The 17,973-nt window shown below is 37.9% G+C and overlaps 1 protein-coding gene across 3 annotated transcripts in view; it reads left to right on the top strand.

Annotated features, from left to right (window-relative positions):
• The window catches only part of HOOK3 (hook microtubule tethering protein 3), a 107,056-nt gene that overhangs the window by 75,678 nt on the left and 13,405 nt on the right, over positions 1 to 17,973 (top strand). For all 3 annotated transcript variants that reach the window (XR_009349645.1, XM_059156056.1, XM_059156057.1), the window contains exons 15-17: positions 45 to 185; positions 9,978 to 10,065; positions 15,367 to 15,401. Coding sequence is in view for 2 of the 3 variants with exons in the window: in XM_059156056.1 (XP_059012039.1) it covers positions 45 to 185; positions 9,978 to 10,065; positions 15,367 to 15,401 (264 nt within the window). In the remaining variant the exon portion in view is untranslated. The remainder of the gene's footprint in view (positions 1 to 44; positions 186 to 9,977; positions 10,066 to 15,366; positions 15,402 to 17,973) is intronic.

The following is a 17,973-nucleotide window of genomic DNA, read 5'->3' as shown; positions in this document are numbered from 1 at the left end:
GGTATTAATGTGCCATGTAACCAGTTTTTCTTTTGCTCATTCAGGGAGAAACTTATTCGTCTTCAGCATGAGAATAAGATGTTAAAAATCAACCAAGAGGGTTCAGACAATGAAAAAATCGCCTTATTGCAGAGTCTTCTGGATGATGCAAATCTCCGCAAGAATGAACTGGAGACAGAGAACAGGTAGGAGTGTGTGTAGATGGCAGCATTGAGGCACAGATTTTCTCTGTTTTTCTTGATGTTGATTCCCTTAAACACAGATTTTAATTGTATTTTGAATACGGATAATGTGTTATTCCATTTCGTGTTGAGAGGGATTAATCCATTTTCCTACTTATGAACAGACTTGTGGATAAGTATTCTGCCTCTTTACAGCAGCATTTCCCTGTTTATATCTTCACGCAGAATGATATCAGACCCCTCCCCTTTTTCCTTTCTATTTGCTGATTAAAAGTAGAGGATTAAAGAGTCTGATCATTAATTCAGTCTTCCACAACAACTTCAGTTTTATGTATTACTAGATTAATAAAGTTGACCCTGATTTTATAAGCCAATATGTTGAAGGATCAGTTGATGTGAGAAAAAAAGGATCCATCATAACTGAATTGACAAGAACTTTTTAAAAAATCTTATTTTTTGTGAGCCTTAAATGTCATTCATCTTATAAACAATTACGAGAGTTTAGAATCTGCAAATTAAACAAGAAAACCACTTTTCTGCTTGTACGTTTTCAGTGTATCGAATTATGCAGTCATTCAAAACTACTGTAAAGCAGTAGCTTACTCTGGAAAGTATTACTTTTACATTTTGTTGTGAAAGTCTTTTGTGTTCTTTACCTTTTTGGAAATGTTTCTTAGATACCGAACATATGGTGTCTTTTCCTTTCCGTAGTGCTGTGATGTGCTATAATTTTTGAGGGATTTGACATTTTTATTAATGGTTTCCTAGTTTGCCTGATAATACAGATTCTTTGTTTATTATGCCTAATTGATTTGGCACTTCCCAGGTGTGAGTCAGTCTTGTGAGTCCACATTGTTTTTACAATTTTGCATGTCCTACCCTTCTTGGCACTTTAATTTTTAAAGCTGCTGAGGTAGAATCGGCAAACAGTATAAATACCAGGGTAATTATTAGAGCACGGTTAAGCATAAACAGAAGGAGAACAGTTTTATGTGAATTCTTAGAGCATAATGAATGAATACTTTTTAAAAATACTTAGAAAAAGTTTTTAAAAAGGAAGAAAAGGGAATTTCAGAAAGCAGCTCTCGTTTAGATTCTACTCTCTCCCATGGTGAGAGTACCCTCTGTTCAACACCAACATCCTTTGCCTCTAGGCTATATTTTAACCATCTTACAGGAAGGTCTTCTCTGTACCCTGATTTTTTTCCAGTGAATCAGTACCCACAACTTCCTTTATAATGCTTTTCATTGTTTCTCACAGGCTTTATAGTTATTGGCCTTCTCTCATCAGAAACAAAACAACTACTTGTCATTTGAACAGCACTCATGTTGTAGGTGACGGAGTATCTCCCAAGTCCTGATGGCATTTACAGCTGTTTACAACTTAGTATTGTTTGTTCTCTCTCTCTTTTTTTAATCATTTTACCTTCTCTTACTTCTCCATCATGATCAGTGTACTCTCTAATCCCAATCCCTTCTTTCCCCCATCCCCACACCCACCTCCCTTCTGAAAACCATCAGTGTGTTCTTTATGGTTAAGAGTCTGTTTCTTGGTTTGACTTCTTTTTCTTTCCTTTGCTTTTTTGTTTTGTTTCTTAAATTCCACGTATGAATAAAATATAGTATTTGTCTTTCTCTGGCTGACTTACATCACTTAACATTATACTCTCTAGCTCTCTGATGTCATTACAAATGGCAAGACTTCATTCTTTTTTATAACTGATATTCCATTGTATATGTACCTTTATCTGTTCACCTATCAGTGGGCATTTGGCTGCTTCCATAGTTGGGCTGTTGTAAATAATGCTGCAGTAAACATCAGACTGCATGTATCCTGTTGAATTAGCATTTTTGTATTTTGGGGTAAATATCCAGTAGTGCAGTTACTGGATCATAGGGTGGCTATATTTTTAACTTTCTGGAGGTTCTGAGGAACCTCCATGCTGTTTTCCTTGGTGGCTGCACCGCACTGCAACAGTGCGGGAGGGTTCCTTTCTCTCCATTGCTCATCAACACTTGTTTCCTGTGTCTTTAATTTTAGCCGTTCTGACAGGTGTGGGGTGATACCTCATTGTAGTTTTGATCTGCATTTCCCTAATGATGAGTGATGTTGAGCATCTTGTCACGTATCTCTTGGCCATCTAGATGTCTTCTTTGGAGAAATGTCTGTTCATGGGGCACCTGGGTGGCTTGGTTGGTTAAGTGTCAGAGTTCGCTTGGGTTATGATCTCAGGGTCCTGAAACTGAGCCCCACATCAGGTTCCCTGCTGAGCAGGGAGTCTGCTTTTTTCCTCTCTCTCTCCCTTTTGCCCCTCCCCCTGCTCATGCTCACTTGCTCACTCTCTCAAATCAATAAATAAAATGTTAAAAAAAGAAATGTCTCTTTGTGTCTTCTGCCCTTTATTTAAATTGAATTTTTTGGGTTTTGGTTGTTGAGTTGTATATGTTTTCTGTATCTTCTGGATACTAACTTTTTTTTTTTTTTTTTTTTTTTTTGAAGATTTTATTTATTTATTTGACAGAGAGAGAGAGAGAGGGATAAGCAGGCTCCCTACTGAGCAGAGAGCCCAATGTGGGGCTGGATCCCAGGACCCTGAGATAATGACCCGAGCAGAAGGCAAAGGCTTAACCCACTGAGCCACCTAGGCGCCCCGAGGATACTAACTCTTTATCAAATATGTCCTTTGAAAATATCTTTTCCCATTCTATAGGTTATCTTTTAGTACTGTTGTTTGCTTGCTTTGCTGTGCAGAAACTTTTTATTTTGAGGTAGTCCCAGGAGTTTGTTTTTGTTTTTGTTTCCCTGCTTCACAAGACATATCTAGAAAAATGTTGCAATGGCTGAAGTCAGATTACTGCCTGCACTGTCTTTAAGGATTTTTATGGTTTTAGGTCTCACATTTAGGTCTTCCATCCATTTTGAGTTTATTTTTGTGTATGGTATATGTTTGGATGATCTGTCCATTGATGTAAGTGGGTGTTCCAGGCCCCTACTATTACTGTATTACTATAGATGAATTCTTGTTAGTTATTAACTGTTTTATGTATTTGGTTCTCCCGTGTTGGGTGCATAAATTTTTTAAATTGTTATATCCTCTTATTGGATTGTCCCCTTATATAGTGTCCTTCTTTTTCTCTTGTTACTGTCTTTTTGTTGTTGTTTTTTAAAGAGCATTTATTTGAGGGGTGCCTGGGTAGCTTGGTCGATTAAGTGTGTGCCTTCAGCTCAGGTCATGATCCCAAGGCCCTGGAATGAGGCTCCCTACTCAACGGGATGCCTGCGTCTCCCTTTCCCTGCTTGTCCTCTCTCGCTTTCTCTCAAATAAAGATTTTACTTATTTGAGAGAGCAAGAGAGCATGAGTCAGGGTGAGGGGCAGGAGAAGCAGACTCCTCGCTGAGCAGGAAGCCCAGTGCGGGGCTCAAGCCCAGGACCCTGAGACCAAAACTTAAGCCAAAGGCAGATGCCCAAACAACTGAGCCACCCAGGTGCCCCTACAGTCTTCATTTTTAAGTCTACTTTGTCCATTATAAGTAATGCTACCCCAGCTTTCTTTTGACAGCTATTTGCGTGATAAATCTTTCTCCATCCCCTTTCAATCCGCAAGTATCTTTGGGTCTCAAATGAGTCTCCTGTAAGCAGCATATAGATGGGTCTTGTTTTTCTATCTACTGTTAGCCTGTGTGTTTTAATTGGAGCATTTAGTCCATTTACATTCAGTGTCGTTATTGATAAATATGTATTGCTGGTTTTGTTACTTGTTTTGTGGTTGTTTCTATAGTTTTTCTGTGATCCTTTCTTCCCTTGCTCTATTTCATGATTTATTGGCTTTCTTTCATGATATATTTGGATTCCTTTCTCTTAATTCTTTGCATATCTATTATTGGTTTTTGATTTGTGGTTACTATTAGGTTTGTATATCATATCCTCTGCATATAGCAGTCAGTATATTAAGTTTAAACCCATTTTTTACTCCTCTGTCCCACTGCATGTTTTAGGCATGTGGTGTCATGTGTTATATCCTTTCATGAACCCCTTGACTGAATTTTACAGAAATACTTACTTTTACTACTTTTGTGTTTTTTACTTCTCATACTCCCTTATGGCCTTTCCTATCTACTCAAGAGTTCCCTTTCATATTTCTTGTAGGACTGGTTCAGTGGTCATGAATTCCCTTAGTTTCTGTCTGAGAAACTATCTGTCCTTCCATTCTGAATGATAGCCTTGTGGGATAGAATATTCTTGGCTACAGATTTTTCCCTTTGAGCATGTATAATATCATGCCACCCTTCTGTCCTGTGAGGTTTCTGCTGAGAAATCTGCCAATAGCTTTATGGGGTTTCTCTTGTATGTAACTGTTTTCTCTTGCTGCTTAAAAAAATTTTTTTAATCCCTATTGCCTGCCATTTTTATGTGTGTTGGTATGAACCTTTTTGGGTTGAACTTTTGGGGGCTCTCTATGCCTCCTGGATCTGGATATCTGCTACCCTCCCCAAATTTGGGAAGTTTTCAGCTATTTCTTCAAATAAATTTTCTGCCCTCTTACCTCTCTCTCCTTCTGAGATCCCTGTCATATAGATGTTAATACCTTTGATAGAGTCACTGGTTTCAGAAGGCTGTCCTGAATTTGCTTAATTTTCTTTACTCTCCTTGGCTTAGTTTGGTTACTTCCCATTGCTTTTTCAGGTCATTAATTTATTCCTCCACTTCATCTGGCCTGCTATTTATTCCATCAAGTGTATTTTTAATTTCATGTATTGTGTACTTCACCTTTGATTGGTTCCTTTTTAATGCTATTTGAAGGATCTCATTGATGTCCTCCATTCTTTTATCCAGTCCCGTGAGTATCTTTATGTTTCCTACCTTACATTCCATCAGGCATATTACATATATTTGTTTTGCTTTGGCCTCTTGTTGTGGTTTGGTCCTGTTCTTGGATTTGGCCCATATTTCTGTGTCTCCTCATTTTGTCTTTACTTTCTGTGTCTATTTCTGTTAGGAAAGTCAGCTACTTCTTTTGCTATTAATGATAACAGCCTAATGAAAAGGAGGTCCTGTAGTTCAGTGCTGCCTGTTCCCCAGGGCCTGGCACTTCAGGGTGCATCTCCTACGTGTGTGCTCTGCTGTTGAGTCTTGACCTCTTTTTCCTTCATTCCAGTTGTCTTTAGAGGCTTTCTTTGCGTATTGTGGACAATGTTTGGTCCCCAGCAGGGGTGGGGAGTGTTTTAACAAGGTGTGCAATGGTATGCTTATGAAATGAGATCTGACCCACAAATGAGACCAGAGGTCCCACAAAACACACAAGTTGGGAGATGGGAGATGTGATGTTGGCAGGGTTTGCACAAGTTTTCTGGATGGCGGGGGGGTGGGGGTTGTTGATGTGCTGCAGCCCTGGGCTTAAGGGGAGTGTGACTGGGAAGGGCGGAACCATGGAGCCGTGGTTGGTACAAATTAGGTAGGAGTGGTGACTATGTGTTTGCTGGGGGACAGGGAGAGGGAAATGGTGTCTGCCAGTTCCTTTATTCCTAGAAAGGTCTCTGCATGATCCCTATTTCTCCGGGCCACATTCAGAGATGGGCAAATCACTCCCTCTAGTCTGCCCTCGGTATTTGAAAGTGCTGGTTCTGTGCTAGATCTACACTGCCCTTGGTCATGCTGTGTCTTTAAGGGCTGGGGCACTGCTTCCTGTTGCAGTCAGGGCTCTACCAGAGCCGAGCTCACCAGTTTTTTAAATTGCAGGCTTTAAGTCTTGCTGGCTTTAAGAACTCAGGAAATTCAGCCTCTCTTACTTTGAAAGTCAAATATTACAGAGATCCATCCTTCCTATTCAGGGCTCCCTGGTGAAAGTATGTTTTGCTCCCAAACGATGACTTTGCCCTTCCTACCTTCTTCAGTGGGACCTCTCCTGTACCTTTAGCTGTGAAGTTTGTTCTGCCAGTTTTCAAGTTGTTTCCTGGGTTATTTACACTCCTGTGGTGGTATCTAGTTGCAGCTAGCTGTTATTACATGTGGGATATGGCAAGCTTAGGATCCTCCTACTCTGCCATCTTCCCAGCAGACCTTTTGCTTGAATTACAGTACAGATTGATAACTTGCCTTTGTAGTATGACCATCTGTAACCTAGAACAACAATAATAATAGCAGCTAATGTTTATTAAGGTTTTGTTTGTTCCAAATACTGTGCTATTCATTTTAAGTATGTGGTCTTATGTTTACTAAAGTTTTACAGGTGAGGGAATTTGGGCTCAGACCCAGGCTACCTAAATTCAAAGCCTCTATGTAATCCATACCTTTTTTTTGTTTTTGTTTCTAAGATTTTTATTTTTAAACCATCTCTACACTGAGCATGGAGCTTGAACTAAACCCTAGAGTAAGAGCTGCATGCTCCACCAACTGAGCCAGCCAAGCACCCCATCCATACCCTCTTTCTTTTCAGTTTCTCTTTTGCCATGTTTGCGTATCATTTTTTTCTATCTTCCCCTCATGGAATGCTTTTTCCCTTAAGTGAATTACCCTAAGTTTGTTCTTAATGGAGTTTAATAAGAATTTACAGGACCTTGTCTCTAACTTAACCTCTTACTAGTTCCACTGAATCTTTTAACTTAAATTCAATTTGTTCACCATCAATATATTGTCTATCAGAAGGAAAGGGTTGTCGTAAACCTCCACAATCCTTTCCAATTAGTTTTCCCAGTAAGTTGGCTTTTTTAAAATCTGTAATACTTGCTGACCCTCACAATACACTTCTTTGTCAAAGTATACATGATCTTGTTCCCTTCCCACTGAGAGTTTATTATGATCCTAAACTCACCCTCTTCCTATACCTCCTGACAATTATATGTAAGTAGACTTTACTTAAGATGTGAACTAACTAAATCTCTGAAGGGGGAGAAAATAGTTAGAGGCAGTTCACATTTATAGAGTGCCTATTATGTACAGGTACTGTGCTGAACACTCTGTATATTATCTTACTCTTCTAAACAACACCATGAAGTGGTGCTCATTTATTTTTTTTTTTTTGAAGTTGCATTTTTTGAAAAAAGATGAACTCGTATTTTTTTTTTCACTTGTATTTGTATATCTTCATCCCTCTGTGTATACTTCACACTTCAACAGTTCTATTGCTGTGATTGTCTCTTCCCTCTCACTAGACATTTGAGTTTTCAAGTACTTTTTTTTTTTTAAGATTTTATTTATTTATTTGTCAGGGATAAATAGAGAGCCAGCGAGCACAGGCAGACAGAGAGGCAGGTAGAGGCGGAGGGAAAAGCAGGCTCCCTGCCGAGCAAGGAGCCCGATGTGGGACTCGATCCCAGGACACTGGGATCATGACCCGAGCCGAAGGCAGCTGCTTAGCCAACTGAGCCACCCAGGCGTCCCTTGAGTTTTCAAGTACTTAAAAGGAACATCTTGATACGGATTTAGTATACATTATGTTAATTACCACAGTATTTTTTTATTAAATAATTTCAAAAATGGCTAAGGTGGATGGTTGAAATACTCTAATAGTTTGAAATATATTTTTTGTATTACTTTCTGAAAAGATGGAGCAAAGTTACAGTGTCGCTAGTAATGTATTTACATATCTCCCCACGTTGAGTATGGATTTTTAGGTAATTCCTTCAGCATTTAAAAAGCACCCAAATTTTCTGTCCTTTGATTTGAAAAACATCAGTTATTATTATAGATTTAATTGAATTTGTACTGTGATTTTCACTAGTTACAGAACTTGGAACATTTATGGTAAGAATTACTCACAGTTTACTTAGTTAAAAAAGTAATTGCTTATTGAATTTTCTGTTTAGATAATAAAAATTTATTGCCCTGTTTTGTCCTTAATTTGAGGTAGTTCTGCCATCCTACCATTTCACTAATGTGTTTCCTCCTAAAATCACCAGTCCTCCCTTAAATGGCCAATCCAGTAGGAGCATTCAAGACTTTATCTTACCTCATGTCTATCGTATTCATTGTCATCGTACATTTTCCCCTTCCTTCAACTTTTTTTGAATTTCAGTTAGCACAACTCTCTTATGTTTCTCCTAATTCTCTTAAGGTTGAAGCTCCTCTTTCTACCCTGTGATTGGTGACCTGCCATGGACATATTTGTTCTCTTTTCCACTCTTCTTCACAATCTTTCTAGTTAGTATTATTTTTGCTTATGGCTCAGTTAACTCCAAATGGCTCTCACATCTATATTTTCAACACAGATTTCTCATTGTGCTTCAGACACAGAGGTCTAGCTGTCTGACAGATATCTCTAGGCTCTGCATTTTCAACAAATACAAAATAAGTTTATCTTCCCTTCTCAACCTGTTTCTCCTGAATTCCCTTCATTAAATGTTTTTCAGTAATTCAAACCAAAATCCTTAGTGTTTTTATTCCATGTATTCTTTTGCCCTTTAGATAGATTTCATCCTTGTTACCTCCTCTTTCAGGCATACTTGGTAATAACTGTGGTAGCCTCCTCCTGCTCTTCATGCCTTCACTTTGACCTTTTTAATAACATCTTCCTCTCGCCTACCAATGTGCTCTGTCTAAAATGTTATCGAAGTTGAACCCTTCTTGCAGTCCTTTAGAGTGATTGCCCAAGATTAGGGAACCAAGTCAGTCATAATTGACTTAGAATTTCTGAGCTCCAGAATCAACATTGTTTTAAAGGCTGGGTGGGTTATTCCATTTCAGCCAGATTTTTTTTTTTTTTTAAGATTTTTATTTATTTACTTGATAGACAGAGAGAGATCACAAGTAGGCAGAGAGGCAGGCAGAGAGAGAGGGGGAAGCAGGCTCCCAGCTGAGCAGAGAGCCCGATGTGGGGCTCTATCCCAGGACCCTGAGATCATGACCTGAGCTGAAGGCAGAGGCTTAAACCACTAAGCCACCCAGGCACCCCTCAGCCAGATTTTAAGATAAGTTCTAAATACTTTTGCATTCGTGCAAGGTTGTACCCAACCTTTCCTCTTCTCTGGTTTCATCTGTAGCCATTCTTTCCCTCATAATTTAGTCTTTAGACATGCTGTTCTTAAAGAATGTTATTTATTTACTTATTTATTATTTATTTTTAATTTTAAGTAGGCTCCATGCCCAACATGGAGCTTGAACTCACAACCCTGAAATAAAGAGTCGCATGCTTTACTGACTGAGCCAGCTAGGCGTCCCCTTTTTTAAAGAATTTTTTTTTTTTAAGTAGGCTCTAGACATGCCATTCTTAAAGTCACAATAACCTCTCATTTTCTGTGTGATTAGGACATGGTGAATTCTCTGTTTTAAATCTGCTTTCCACTCTTAATCACTTAAGTATTTTATTTCTTGTTCTAGTCTCAGTTCAGTCGAGCCTAACTCCTCCACATGATTAGAGAAAGTTCTTTCTGCTTCAAGCAGTCATTATTCCCTTTTGGTACCTCTGTGTGCTATGTGGAAGTATTTATCTTGTATTAGTATTTATCTTGTATTCATTTTGCTTCCCTACTGAATTCCTTCACTATGGAGATCTTTTAGCACAGTGCTGAGCATAGTGCCTGACACATAGTTTCAATAAATGTATTCACATGAACTTCAGATAATTAGGTGTATATAAGCACATTGGGGCAACAAAATATGTCCACTAAACTACCATATTTGAAATCATCATAGAAATTTCAAGTAAAACAAGAAAATAACCAAAACAGTGAGCTGCACTACTATCTTAACAAGAGGGTTTGTTTTGTTAATTATACTGCCTTTCTAACCAATATGATAACCTAGGGAGAAGATAAAAGTAAGTCTGAACTTGGAAAATTAATATACAGTTGATTTCTAGGTTGGTGAATCAAAGACTTCTGGAAGTACAGTCACAAGTTGAAGAATTGCAAAAATCTTTACAGGATCAAGGCTCAAAAGCAGAAGATGTAAGTTTTAATATGTATGAACCAATAGTTTCACAGTGTTAAGAAAAGCTATAAGTTCTGTTTTTTATTTGATTGTCTCTATCAGAATAATTTACAATTATATTGGTTATAGAAAAGAAGCAATATTTTCCTTTTACTAACATTCCTTAATGAAAGGACCAGACAGTACTTCATTGTACTGATTGGAATCACTCTGCTGGAAATTGGAAGTTTAGTTGTAGTTATTAGCCTAAGGAATTGACTGAGGCATTGTGGAGTTTTGTTTGTTTTAGGAAGTGGGAAAACTAGGATTTTTTTCTTTAAGTTTTTATTTATTCATTTAAGTTCCTTACTCCCATTGTGGGGCTCACACTCACGATCCTGAGATCAAGAGTCTCATGCTCTTCTGACTGAGCCAGCTAGGCGCCCTGAGGCTTTGTGTTATAAATGTGTTCATCTCAGTATTCAGAGTTCAGGGCTTTTTCCCTCTGGCCAATAACAACAACAGTGCTGTTAGAAATTTGGCATGTTCAAGTAGAAATTTTTTATGTATAATTGATATTTTCAAAAATAATGCTATCCTTAGAAATAACCATCCCTGAATTTCTGAGTCCCTCTTGCTACCCCAGCCCAGCCCCACACAAATAGAAGTTCACAGACCTTCTTTTACTTTAATATTCCCTTATACTCTGCATATCTGTCATAGCCTTGCCTGCTTGACTGTCACGGTCACATTAGAATATAGTAAATGTGTTGTGCCAGAACTAGATGGACTTTAATCTTCTCATGCTGTCTGAATTACCACAATGCTTATGTAGCACATAGTAGTCAGTCTCCAATGAAAGTGCAAATAAATTTTGCAATTCCTTTCCTTTTAAAAAGCAGTATACGGTAGAACCGCAACTATAGAGTGTTCAAAATTAGTGTAAGGGGGGGGACCTTAATTTTAGTGACCAATCTTTGCTTCAGAGAGTTGGTTCTTTTATTATTGCTAGTGTAATTTGCTGTAAACTCTAGTCTTTGAGTATAAACCTTTACATAGTTGTATAAACCTCTACATAGTTGCTTTTTGGAGAATCGTCAAAACTATAGGTATATCATTTCTATCCAGTCTTAGTAATGTAAGAGGGTATGAAAACAAAAGAAACCAATGAAGGGTGTTAAACCAGCATATTAGTTAAAACCTGTGAATATTAGATCTAAATAGCTCATCATTGATCTAATTTTATGAGTTTCATAAACCTATACCTATCTTCTATTTGGTAGTATGTTCTTTCTAAGATCTCTGGTTTTGGTTTATCCTTTCATTAATGTGTGGGTAGTCCTTCTTAGACCCCAAATTCCTAGTTCCTAAAATTATCACCAACATCTAAACTACTTTATTCCCTTATTAAAATAGAACTAGTTTGAAATGTTACGGTTTACTTTTTAAAAGTGTTTTTCTAATCCAGAATGGTAAGCAAGAAAGAGATGAAGCAAAACCAACATTAGTGTATTAAAATACATAGAAGGCCAAGATTGTCTTCGAGATGAAATCACTTGGTCTCTAAAAGTTTGAGGAGACTTTTTCTTGATTTGTTATAGGAGAAAGGGGAAGGGCATGTGGTACATGGGAAATAAGAGTGGCAGGACATCAGTGTCCACCCTACCTTAGTGTTACAGAGATAGCTGCCATATGTGCTTGATTCTCTTACTTGTGTTAGAACATTCAGAGGAGTTTGTTCTGTAAACAATAATTTTGCCTAGGTATCCCTGTGGTAATCAAATCTGATTAACTATGTTCTGTGCCATTACTTAAAGAGAACATACTTCAGAAGTGAGATGCCAGCCATGAAAGTACTATTTGCCTAAGTTAGTCCATTTATTTGACTGCCCAGATGCTAGAGAGGTGTTACTCTATCTTCTTAGATATTCCCTTAGAGTTCTTTTATATATATAGAAAAGATTCAGATAGGAGCTTTCCTTATTGTGATATGATCCAAATCCAGCAAATGTTTGATGTTTTCATCTTCTCTTCCACTAACCTATAGTGTCACATCTCAGGAATATCAGGTAGTATGTAGAACAACTGGCCAAATGGAACTGGTCCCCTCTGAAGAACAGCGTAATTTCTGCCCATTTCTGTTACCAAAAGCATAGTCCTTTCATGTGACCTTAAGCCAGTAGGATGGTTTACACATTTTTATTATTTTTATGTCATTTATTTTTAGCATGGAAGCAGAAAAGCATTGTTAAATCCAGTCATATGAATAATATGAGCTAGCCACAGTGTATAAAACTCAAGAGAACAAGACAGGATGAGGAGACCATAGAAGAAAGAAAAATGTACATTTTTCCAAAAAAATGCATAATTTTGCTTATGTTCATGAATTACTAAATCGTTCCTTCTCTTGGCTGCTGTGTTTGCTTCATACTAATATGTCCTCTCTGTTTCTTGGCATGGTTTCTGCTCAAAAGGCTATTGTAAGTATGGCTTCCTATTCATTTCTATATTGAGCAAATTTTTTTATTTATATACATTCTCTAACATCATGGTTGATGGTATTGAGATTTTTTAATTATGGGAATTCTGTGCAAATGAATATCTTATTTTCCTTACAAGTTTATGTCCTTTACACTTAAGATATTTAAAGGATATTGAAAACAAGTCAAGCCAAAAAGACCTCTGCTCTTATTTGTTCCCCCATCCCACTCCTGCTCTGCCTCCTTGTTATAATTAGTACATTTTTATAAATTATTTTGGAGTTTCCTATTGCAGTCTGGCCTCCTCCTGCCACCTCCTTTAATAGTAGCAATCTTCAGTGGAGAGGTGGTGGAGTATAGGAAGCATGGGAGTAAAGACCATGCACAAACTTTGGAGTCTGGCAGGCCTGGGTTTGTTTTGGGGTATATTGGTTTTTTTTGTTTCTTTTCTTTTGTTTTTTCCAGACTTGGGATTTTAATTTTGGGTCTGCCACTTAAAAGCTACTGAATGTCTCCCCAGTCTCACCTTCCTCACCTGTCAGATGGGCTGATATGGCTCACAGTGGTGAGATGAACATGAGACTGCAGTGCCTACTGTGTTAACCATTCATGAGAATGATTATTGTGTATTATCCCAGTTAAAACTAATTTTGCTAGCTAGCGCCCAGTCAGAACCTAAATGCAAAATTACAGTTAAGGTACTTAAAAGTATTTTCATTTTACCATCTGTACAAAAGAATGAAAAAGTTATCAAAGTGATAACTGAAAATTAACAGAGTTATTGCCTTTCTTTTTTATTTGGGGGAAGCACTGATGGGAGCCTTGTAGTCCATTGATCTTGGTGTAGTTTACATACTGAACAAAGAAGTAAATTTGATATATTCCAGAGCTGTGTTAAAGTCGACCTGAATAAACAATTATAGTAATCATTTTTAAATAAGGTGACTGAAAATCAGAAAACTCACTGTGGAGGTTTTTCCCCCATCACTGCTGCTATTGACTGAACAATTTGTTTTCTAAGCGTACATTAATTGGGTTTGACTGAATTTTTCTCAAGATGGAATGTTTCATAGAACTCATTAGTAATATGTACCTTAACAAGTTTTAAGTTTAGTTACAAAACCTAGTGGTCCTTTATAGAATGCCTTTTTTTTTTTTTTAAAGGCCAATTCTCATCTGTTTTTTGGGTGACTGTGTGTGTGTGTGTGTGTGTGTGTGTGTGTTTTGGGAGAGAAAGTTCACACATGTGACGTAGGGGGAGAGGAAGAATTTTAAGTTCAGTCTTATAATCCTGAGATCATGACCTGAGCCAAAATTAAGAGTCAGGTACTTAACCAACTGAGCCACCCAAGCATGCCAGGAGACTTTTTTTTTTTAAGATTTTTTTCATTCATTTACTTGATAGATCACAAGCAAGCACAGAGGCAGGTGTGCGGGGTGAGGTTGTGGGGGCGGGGAGCAGGCCCCCTGCTGAGCAGAAAGCCCAATGCAGGGCTCCATCCAGGGACCCCAAAATCACGACTGGAGCCGAAGGCAGAGGGTCAATCCACTGAGCCACCCAGGCGCCCCACCCCAGGAGACTTTATTTTTGTTATTTTTTTAAGATTTTATTTATTTTAGAGAGAGAGTCCTCAAGCAGACTCCCTGCTGAGCAAGGAGCCCAAATCAAGATTCAGATGCTTAAGTGACTAAGCCACTCAGGCACCCCACCAGGAGAGTTTTTTTTTAATCTCCAGCCAAAGCTTCATTCTTAAGTAAATTAAATTCTGTGCATACAGCGTCCTTCACATTCCTATACAATCACATAAATTTCTTATGTGCGTATTCAGAAATCTCTGAGTAAGTCAGTATTTTGGGCAGTTGATCCCAGTCTCTACCATGATGCAAGGAGAATAATATAGTCGATAAAAAGTATGTTGGGGGGTGCCTGGGTGGCTCAGTGGGTTAAAGCCTCTGCCTTTGGCTCAGGTCATGATCCCAGGTTTCTGGGATCGAGCCCCACATTGGGCTCTCTGCTCAGCAGGGAGCCTGCTTCCTCCACTCTCGCTCTGCCTGCCTCTCTGCCTACCTGTGATCTATGTCTGTCAAATAAATAAAAATCTTTTAAAAAAATAAATAAATAAATAAAAAGTATGTTAGGGAAAAGATGTATTATTATTAGAATTCTACCTGCCTATTGGGTCCAAGAATATTAGGTCTGTGTATATGTGGCCTTTTTATTACTTTCTTTTTTTTTTTTTTTTTTTTTTTTTTTGACAGAGAGAGATATAGTGAGAAACAGCACAAGTAGGGGGAGCAGCACGCTCTCCACTGAGCAAGGAGCCTGACGTGGGGCTTGATCCTGGTCATGACCTGAGCCTAACGCAGATGCTTATTCATGTGCGCCACCCAGGCACCCCTTTCCAGTTCTTGACTGTAGAGACTTCAGATATGCAGTTTCTAGGTATTTTATACTGATTGCTATCACTCATGGTCTGCTCTCTCTCCAGTCAAAGAGAAATACGGCACCTGGATGGCTCAGTTGGTTAAATGGCTGCCTTCAGCTCAGGTCATGATCCCAAGGTCTTGGGATGAGCCCAGCATCAGGCTCTATGCTCAGCAGGGAGTCTGCTTCTCCCTCTGCCTGCTGCCCCCTGCTTGTGTTTTCTTTCTCTCTCTCTCTGACAAGTGAATAAATAAAATCTTAAAAAGAGAGAGAGAAAATGAGAGAAATAGACTTAAGTACATTGTCTATTTTGAGCTCTTTGACCAGAGAACTTAACTGAGAACTTATTCAGGGTCAGTTACTACTGTACTCTTTATTTAAAAAAAATAATTTTGTTAGTTAAACTGTTAAATAAATTTATTTTCCATTTTCAGTCAGTTCTTCTAAAAAAGAAGCTTGAAGAACATCTGTAAGTATAAAAGCTGTTGAGTCTCATTCTCCTATCCTCCAGTGAAATAGAAGTATTTTGTTAGGTGGTTACAGAGTATCTAGGCAATGGCCTCGAAGATACAGGAAATTATAAGACTTCTTTATTGTCTAAAGGGTCATCTCCACCCAGTGTCCTTAAGTCAAAATAAGTACTGCTTTAGAACTGTTTTCTCCTAAGACTCCAGAGTTTTATGTGTTTGTGGTAGTATTTATAACTAGGAGTTTGAGACACTATAGATCAGGAAGCAGGAACCTTTTTATGTAAAGGGCCAGCTAGCAGTTACCCTAGGCTCTGTAAACCATGGTCTGTGTCACAGTCATGTGGCTTCATAGTTTAAAAGCAGCCATAGACTATAGATTAATGTTGTGACTGTTCTGTAAAACTTTATACAAGAACAGGCAACTGGTTGAATTTGGCCCAGAGACTGTAGTTTGCCAGCTCTAGAGTATAGGCAGCTGAATCTCCTTTTTAAGTGAAGTTTTAAAGTACTACAGAGCTTATCAGTAGCAGATTTTCAGACATTTCCTTGAGTTAGAAATATATTTGAAAGTGACTTTTTAACCTAAAAAATGAAATAAATTTTAAAAATATTACATTTGTTTTCTCATGAAGAAGAAATCTTTATCCATCTTTATCTTTAGCTGAGGTTGACATCGTTAGGAATATTTTGTGAATTTCCTCACACCCAGTAACAATTTAAATCCTATCAGTTTTTAGCAACACTCTCCTAACGAACATTGAATATATGGTGGCCATGAATTGCTAGCCTGTTGGGGGTATTAACAGTGTTCCACTATGGTAAACCAGCCATCCTCGGTATCACAGAGATAATTTTGACTTCTTCTACTATGATTGGAAAAAAATTTCTGTAATCTGGCAGTTTGTCTCATGCTATCTTTTTGGGGTGGGGGGTAATATGGCAAAAGTGAGATAATCCCAGGAACTGACACTTGCTGGCAAGTATAACAAGGGGATGATTCCTAATGCACTAATAGAAGAAAAAATGTTGCCTTCTAGCCATTGTGGGGTTGCCTAGAGTTAGAATTCAGTCCTGAATTCTGTCCTTTTTTCTTAACCATTTCTCTGTTGTTTAAAAAAAAAAAAAAAAAAAAAGGAATACCTGTTGTTTCATACAACAGTCCATTGTTCATACAACAGAACCATTGTTCTGTGTTCATTTACATGGTAAATATCTTCATCAGAAAGAATTTATTATTGAGAATGAAGCCTGTTAGTCTCCAGTGGCTTCCATAACAAATTACCACAAACTGGGTGGCTAAAAAGAAAGCAGAAATTTATCTTTTTCCAATTCTTGACACTACAAGTCTAAAATCAGGGAAGTCAGCAAAATGGGTTCCTTCTGTAGGTTCTGAGGGAGTCTTCAGGCTGACTGCTAGCAATCCTTGCTGTTCCCTGGCTTATAGACACATCACTCTAGTCTCTTATCTCCCCATCTTCACATGGCATCCTCCTCTCCGTACGTTTTGTCTTCACATGGCCTTCATATAGGGACACCAGTCATTGGACTTAAGGCCCACCTTGATCCAGCACAACCTCATCTTTACTAATTATATCTGCAAAGACAGTGTTTTCACATTCCTGGGTATTGGGGGTTAGGACTTCACCATATCTTTTTTGGGAGTTATAATTCAATCCACAAGAGGGTCCATAGACATTTCAAAAGGTCATTCTCATGCAAATTTAAAACTATAGTGAAGATGCTGTATTTTACATACACCAAATTGGGTAAAATTAAAAATCAGACATACTGAGTATTGCCAAAGATGTTCCGCAAGGTAAATCTATTGCCTAAGATGTTCAGCAGTGTATTCTCCACTGAGTTTCTATCAGTTTGCTTAGCAAACTGAACATGCACATATGCTGTGACCCATGAGTTCCATTCTCGACATAAACCCTAGATTCCCAGAAATGCTTTTAACCATGTGTCAGGAGACGTGTAGAAGAAAGTATAAAAGAATATTGTTTGCAATAACAAAAGTAGAACCAATACAAATAGCACCAGTTTGTAAAACAATAGCTACGTTCAGACAACAGAACATAATGCCGCAGTCAGCTGTGTAACTCAAAACTAACACCTCAACATACATGAATCTCAAGAGCGTGGTGTTAAGTAAAAGATGGACGTCACAGGACAGTACATACAGTATAATGTATAAAGTGAAACTTTGGCAAAATTCACCAGTATATTGGTTAGGAATTCACACGAAGGCTCATCAGGAAAGTCATGAAAAAGATTAAACTTCTGAGTTTGGGTTCCCTAAGTTTCTGGGTTAATTTCTGTTTCATGACCTGTTTACTGAGCTGAAAGTTAATTACTGTTTTAACTGCTGTATATACTCATTTTATATCTAGATACATATAGATATACTCAAAAAATTTGTTGAAAAATAAACTTATTAGAGTATTACTCATAGAAAAGACCAGAAATAGACTTTAAAAAGTGCTCTGTTTTCTTCTGTTTTTTTCTATATTTTCCAATTTATGCAGCCTTTTTTCCTCTACTATTACAAAGTGTTAAACTAAATAGAGA

The sequence above is a fragment of the Mustela lutreola genome, chromosome 18 (genome assembly GCF_030435805.1).
Source record: "Mustela lutreola isolate mMusLut2 chromosome 18, mMusLut2.pri, whole genome shotgun sequence".
Classification (NCBI taxonomy): Eukaryota; Metazoa; Chordata; class Mammalia; order Carnivora; family Mustelidae; genus Mustela; species Mustela lutreola.
This window is presented reverse-complemented; position numbering and strand designations above follow the sequence as displayed.